The sequence below is a fragment of the Chrysochloris asiatica genome, unplaced genomic scaffold (genome assembly GCF_000296735.1).
Source record: "Chrysochloris asiatica unplaced genomic scaffold, ChrAsi1.0 scaffold00028, whole genome shotgun sequence".
In the NCBI taxonomy this organism is placed as follows: Eukaryota; Metazoa; Chordata; class Mammalia; order Afrosoricida; family Chrysochloridae; genus Chrysochloris; species Chrysochloris asiatica.
In genome coordinates, this window is record NW_006408546.1 from 20,319,875 (window position 1) to 20,325,874 (window position 6,000).

The 6,000-nt window shown below is 38.8% G+C and overlaps 1 protein-coding gene across 2 annotated transcripts in view; it reads left to right on the forward strand.

Annotated features, from left to right (window-relative positions):
• Positions 1-4,738, forward strand: part of ITPR1 (inositol 1,4,5-trisphosphate receptor, type 1) — a 437,331-nt gene extending 432,593 nt beyond the window's left edge. For both annotated transcript variants that reach the window (XM_006846621.1, XM_006846622.1), the window contains one exon: positions 4,652-4,738. In XM_006846621.1, coding sequence (XP_006846684.1) covers positions 4,652-4,738 — 87 coding nt within the window. The remainder of the gene's footprint in view (positions 1-4,651) is intronic.
• Positions 4,739-6,000: the final 1,262 nt, after the last annotated feature.

Below are 6,000 nucleotides of genomic sequence, written 5' to 3' on the forward strand. Positions count from 1 at the left end.
TGTGTAGAATCTGAGTAAACAAAACCTTGCTTTTCAGAGACTACTAGGATCTGTGATAAACCACATTGGGTGAACTTTCCTCAGTGGGCCACCATTAATCATTTAGATGCCAATGCTGGTAGCCCTGTGGAGTAAGCATTGGACCGCTTACTGCAAGGTCAGCAGTTCAAATCCACCAGCTACTCCCCTAGTGAAAGATGAGGCTTTCTGCTTCTGTAAAGCCTTGGAAACACTACACAGTGATGTTTTGAGTTGGATTTGGCCAGATGGCACTGGTTTTGGCTTACTCGTAGACTGAAATTTGCTCATTTGGACTTTGAGCTTTATGTTTTTTATAAAAGATCTTTCTGGTGTTTGGCTACATCTGCCTTGTAACATTCCAGTATTTTGTTTGTTTGTTTGTTTCTTGATTAGACTGGGGTCAAAGGAGAAGCGCTCAAATTTAAGCTAATTTCTATAGGGAGTTTTCAGGATTGTTTTTACATGTCTCTACAATAAATGAGATATTTCATTCCATTTAAAATCGGTGTTTCAGTGTTAGATTTTGAGTATCTTAGATCTGAATCTGATGGCCAATTTTGTTGAGAAATTTCCAGAAAGAATTCAAGAATGCTATTTGAGAATATGCTAAGGGTTAGACTTTGACCACTGTTTCTATTTGTTTTGATATTAGGTAACAGTAACAGCTATCAGTGAGGCCTCATGACAAGATTATAGATAGGTAGGTAGGTAGGGAGATAGATGATAGCTTAGTGGTTATGAATCGAGCTGCTAACTTCAGAGTCAGCAGTTCGAAACTACCAGCCATTCTGCAGGAGAAAGATGAGGCTTTCAGCTCCATTAAAGATTTACAACCTCAGAAACCCTATGCAGGGTCACTATGGGTCGGAATCAACTCCACAGCACCACCATACAATATATAGGTGGATAGATAGATAGAGTGATAAAGAAAAATAGACAATTAGACAAATAGATTTGAGCTATTAAAGGCAGGAACTATATGCGAATTGCAGTAATGGGCCAGGAAAACCTAATTGGCCAGAAATATTGGTGTTGGTTTGTTCCAGATCAGATTTAGCTCTTAGGGATTTTGTTTTTATTATTATCCCTTTATCAACTTGACAGCAGAGGTTGGGTTTGAGTTTATAGCTATAATTGGATGATGACCACTGTCAGAAGGGGCCCCCAAATTTAACATTTGCCCAATTCCTTCCCATCCATCTGTCACTGAAATGGCAATGACATTGGCTTAAATGATAGCCGTTCCACCTAAAAGGCCATGGTTGATCAAGATAGGATTTAAGCCATTGAGATTGTGTGCCTGCTATATGTTCAACTGGAGAGAATCTTCTCCAATACCTATCCTGTTTGAGAAAATGTTGTTGATGTTTTTGTTGTTAATTACCGTGGAGTTGGTTCCGACTCATAGCGACCCTGCACAAGGTTTCCGAGGCTGTAAATCTTTACGGGAGCAGAACACCTCATCTTTCTCCCGCGGAACAGCAGGTAGTTTCAAGCTGCCGACCTTGAGGTTAGCAGCCCGATTTGTAGCCACTACGCTACCAGAGCTCCTTGAGAAAATGTTAGGTATACTCAAAATAGTTTTTAAGAAAATGGGTTCAAGAATACGAAGATAGGCCCGAGTTACTGTCTGAGTTCTCTAGTTCTGCTATAACAGAAATACCACAGGTGGGAGGCTTTAACCAACAGAAATGTATTGGCTCCCCGTTTGGGAGGCTACAAGTCTGCATGAAGAGCACTGGCTCTGGAACGCGGTCCATGTCTCCTTTCAGCATCTGTAGACCCAGTACGTCTTGGAGCTTTCCATGGGTCTTGGCATCAGTCTTTTCCTAGATCTAGGAGCTTCACAGGGTAGGGACCCCAGGTCTGAAGCATGTGCTCCACTTCTGACTCTTCTTTCTTGGTGGTAGTTGGTCCCCCTTCTTTGTTCACTTCTCCTTCTGTTTCTTGTAAGATCAAAGGTGATGCAGACCCCAGCCCTGGGTAACTCCTTTACTTCGTATCAGGTTATGATGAGATTAAGGAGTCTTGATGTGGTTCTGTAGGATAAGCATGAACTGCTAATCTCAAGGTCGTACCTTGGAAACCCTATGCAGGGTCGCTGTGAGTTGGAACCAACCCTGTTACACTTAACAACATCTCACCCTTAATCCTCTTACTGATTTATCACATCAAATCACATCTTGGGGGGGATCCTCACATAACTGCCAAACCACTGAGAATCATGGCCCAGTCAAGCTGACATATATTTTGGGGGGCACTCACTTCAATCCATGGCAATGATCCTGGCCTATTTTAAAGCCAATCATTAGGAAACTCTCCTAGAGCAGTAGTTAGCAAAGCGTGGTCCCAGGACCAACAACGTAAGCATCCCCTGAGAATTTGTTAAAAATGCAAATTTGTGGGCCCAATCCCAGACCTACAGATTCTGACACTCTGATTGTGAGGCCCTTTGATCTGTAGTTTAACAAACCACGTGGTGTATGCTGAAGTTTAAGAAGCTCTGTCCTCGGGGGATAGAAGACAAAATTATATCAGTAAGTGCTAAGCACCAGAGCAAAGAATTTGGCTACTAACCTACAGCAGTAGGGAGAATTAGGATTTATGAGGGAGGAGGACCACTATCTTAAGCAGACAAACCTATAAAATGAGAATAGAGCCAGCAATGAGGTGTCAGTCAGGTGATGGTTGATGAAAGTGAAAGTACCATATAATGAAGACTTATTTACCCAAGAGAATAAAATACTCAAGGCTTTAAGTTTAAGGACATAATGGAATGACTGACACTGAAAAGTCAAGGAGTATTAATTTAACAAACAAGGATGAAGCTAATGCACACAGAAAAAGGCATCTCAAATACAAGTTATTATTTAAAGCAAAATTACAGGGTCAACTTGAACAGCTAGAAGGTCTCAGCAACTTTCAGTGGAAGAAACGAATAAAAGCTAAAAGTATCCTTAGAGGTGGAACCCACCAAGACTCCCAAAGCCAGTAGAATTTTTCTGTTCTAATTAGGAAGTTTTACTTACGTTTCATTATAGCATTTCCCTCTCAAGATCATCTGCCAAGGGAATAGTTGGGAAGGAAAAAAAAAATCTCAGCCAAGTATCAGGCAATAAAATGAATGTGTTACCAGCATTATAACTGAATTATGAGTTTATTCCACATGTCACAGTGAATTGTTCATCCTGAGATGAATTTGTGAAGTGTAGTAATGTTTAATGCCTCCTTTAATGATTTATCTAAGGAAGTTTTAGAGGCTAGATGGAATATCCCAATGCAGCCTTTTACTGAAAGACGCTTTTTGGAAATAATCACTCTTTTTGTACATCCTTTCATCTGCATGATAACTGAAAAAGCATCTCCACAGTAGCTTAAAAATAGTGTTTTGATCTGAAAGGATAACTGGTATGTTTTGAAAAAGAGAAAATAACCACTTTACATACAACCCAGGTTATTTATTCTTGATTTATGTTCTCCTAGGATATTTAGTACCAGCAAAAACTGAGACGAAAGCACCTTGGTGGCAGACACTGTCCAAAGCAATAGACATGCATTCTCATTTCTCCACCTAGGAGGGAGTGATGATCCTAATTATATGAAGAAATTGACGTTGAGAAGCTAAATAGCATGAAACCATAAGGAAATTGGTCCATCTGATTCCAAAGCCTACTTTTTTCTTTTTCCCCACACTGCTTCACCTTATTGTTGTTGTGAAATGCCATCAAGTTGGTTCCGACCCATAGCGACCCTATATAAGGTTTCCTTAGCCCACTTTAATTTTAGGAAACCAGGAAATTGTCAAGTAGGACCATTTGTAGGCAACAGTATCTAATATATATTTCATATCACCTTTTATCTTAATTGACTTAAATGCCCAGGCTCGAATCCAGAGCTAGGTACCCATCAGGATGAGAGATGATTTTGTTCCAAACCCAAATGAATAGTTTCAGTCTTCTGTTGGGGGGAAGGGGGTAGCTTAAAACACTGTTTTGTTTGAACCAGTCCTAAGAAATGGCTTCTCCTGAACTTAAGTCATAGTGTCTGGTGGGACCAGAAAATAATCACTATACTGGCTCTTAAAACATCCATTATGGTATATAAATCCTTCTGGATTTCAGGGACATCTGATGAGAGTTCTCATTTTCCTACATGTGCTATGAAACTGTTTCTCTCAAACTAACGACTCAAGAGTTCTTGGAGAGAAGAAGGAATCAGAACCCAATGACCCAAAGCTAGGATTCGAAGTATACTGCTTTTCTTGATAGATGGCGTGTTACTCACTCTCCTACAAAGCCACCATTTTCCAATGAGTCTTTAAATCATTTGGAAATGGATTTTGTAAGAAGTCGGAAACCCTGTGCTTGTACTGGTTTTTGTTTCTTTATGAAACAAGTAGCGAGCAATACTTCTGAATGTGACGGTGCATGAGTACATCACAGAATTCCCCATCCTGCCTAGGAAAATGCCCTTTTTGAAGTTTGATGTGTTTGCTAGAGTGGCGGTACATTATTTGTAGAAAGTGGGTTTCAGTAGAAACCATAACCACAGAGGTAAATCTATGGTTCAGTATACGATTTGACGTACAGGAAGTGTCTGGGTCTAATGAAGAAACTTTTTAACTTTCCAGATGACAGAACAAAGGAAGCAGAAACAAAGAATTGGTCTTCTAGGACATCCTCCTCACATGAACGTCAACCCACAGCAACCAGCATAAGTCAATGAAGGAAAGGCATTGTATTTACCTTTTTAATGATTAATCGTATGGGTATGTAGCCTAGTCGTTCTGATTCACCCACGAAGGCTCCATTTATGCTTAGTACTGTTGTAAATACTCAGTTTTATACTGTATGTATATGATTGCTACTCTTAAGGTCTGCATATATGTATTGTAATTAGAACTGTTGGCATGATGAGATTTCATTCCTGCCAAAAATATTAAAGATGCCTTTTTTGGAAGGACTAAAGAAAGCACCTGATTTGCACTTGAACCAGATTATAGATTTAAAAGTATATGACATGTATTTTGTATTTAAAAACTAGAATAGCCAGTATTTATGTTTTTTATAAAACTGTGTAGTATGAACTATACCATCACAATATATTTGTAACTCCTCAATGTCCTACAGGGAGTGCATAACTTTGAAGCCGACGTGTTAAATACTATGTAATAAATGGTTACATCGAAAGAGATGCTGCTGCCAAAACTACATTAATAGTGAGTTTCAGGCCCATGGGCATTTGGGACCATGTAATTATCCTGTGGTGATGCCGTTCCTCGTTGCTAGTGGCATTAGTGCCTGTCACATAGTGATAATGCTCCAAGTCTCTGAACTGTTAAATCAGCATTCATTTTAAGAAAAGCAACTTTAGTTTCAAAGCGACTTTTAAGCTTCTAAATCGATCATTTAAACTAATTATTTCTTTAAATAAATGAGCCAAATTAGAGGCTCAGACTTTAGCTGGGGAAGAAATTAATGAATGTTTTTAAAGGGAACTTTGTATGCAGAGTTTGGGATACATGCTTAGTATTTGCTGGTCAATCAGAGTCATCTCCTGGGCAAATTTTGGCATCATGTTATGAAGAAATGAATAGCTGAAGGTTTCTAGATTAATCTAAACAGTAGAGTTTTTTTTTCCTTTATCAGAACCAACCTGCTGCAGTAGCTAAGAAGCATTAAAACTATACACATCCATATAAAGATGAACTTTCCCATTAGAATTCATAGTTGCACACTGACATGTTATTCTTGTGAAAGAGCCACGTTTTGGTTTTATTTCTTTGTCACCTGATATCTTTTCTTGATGGATGAAAAGTAAGAGAGGAAAACTTTTATATCTGTTGCCTAGTTTTGTACATGGATCTTATTTTACAAGAGGATTTCTCTGCAAAAAAAAAAAAAAAAAAAAGTTAAAAATGTACTGAAAGCAGAGTTCGGAAAGGCGTACTTAAAGTTTGTAAATGCATATATGAAAATA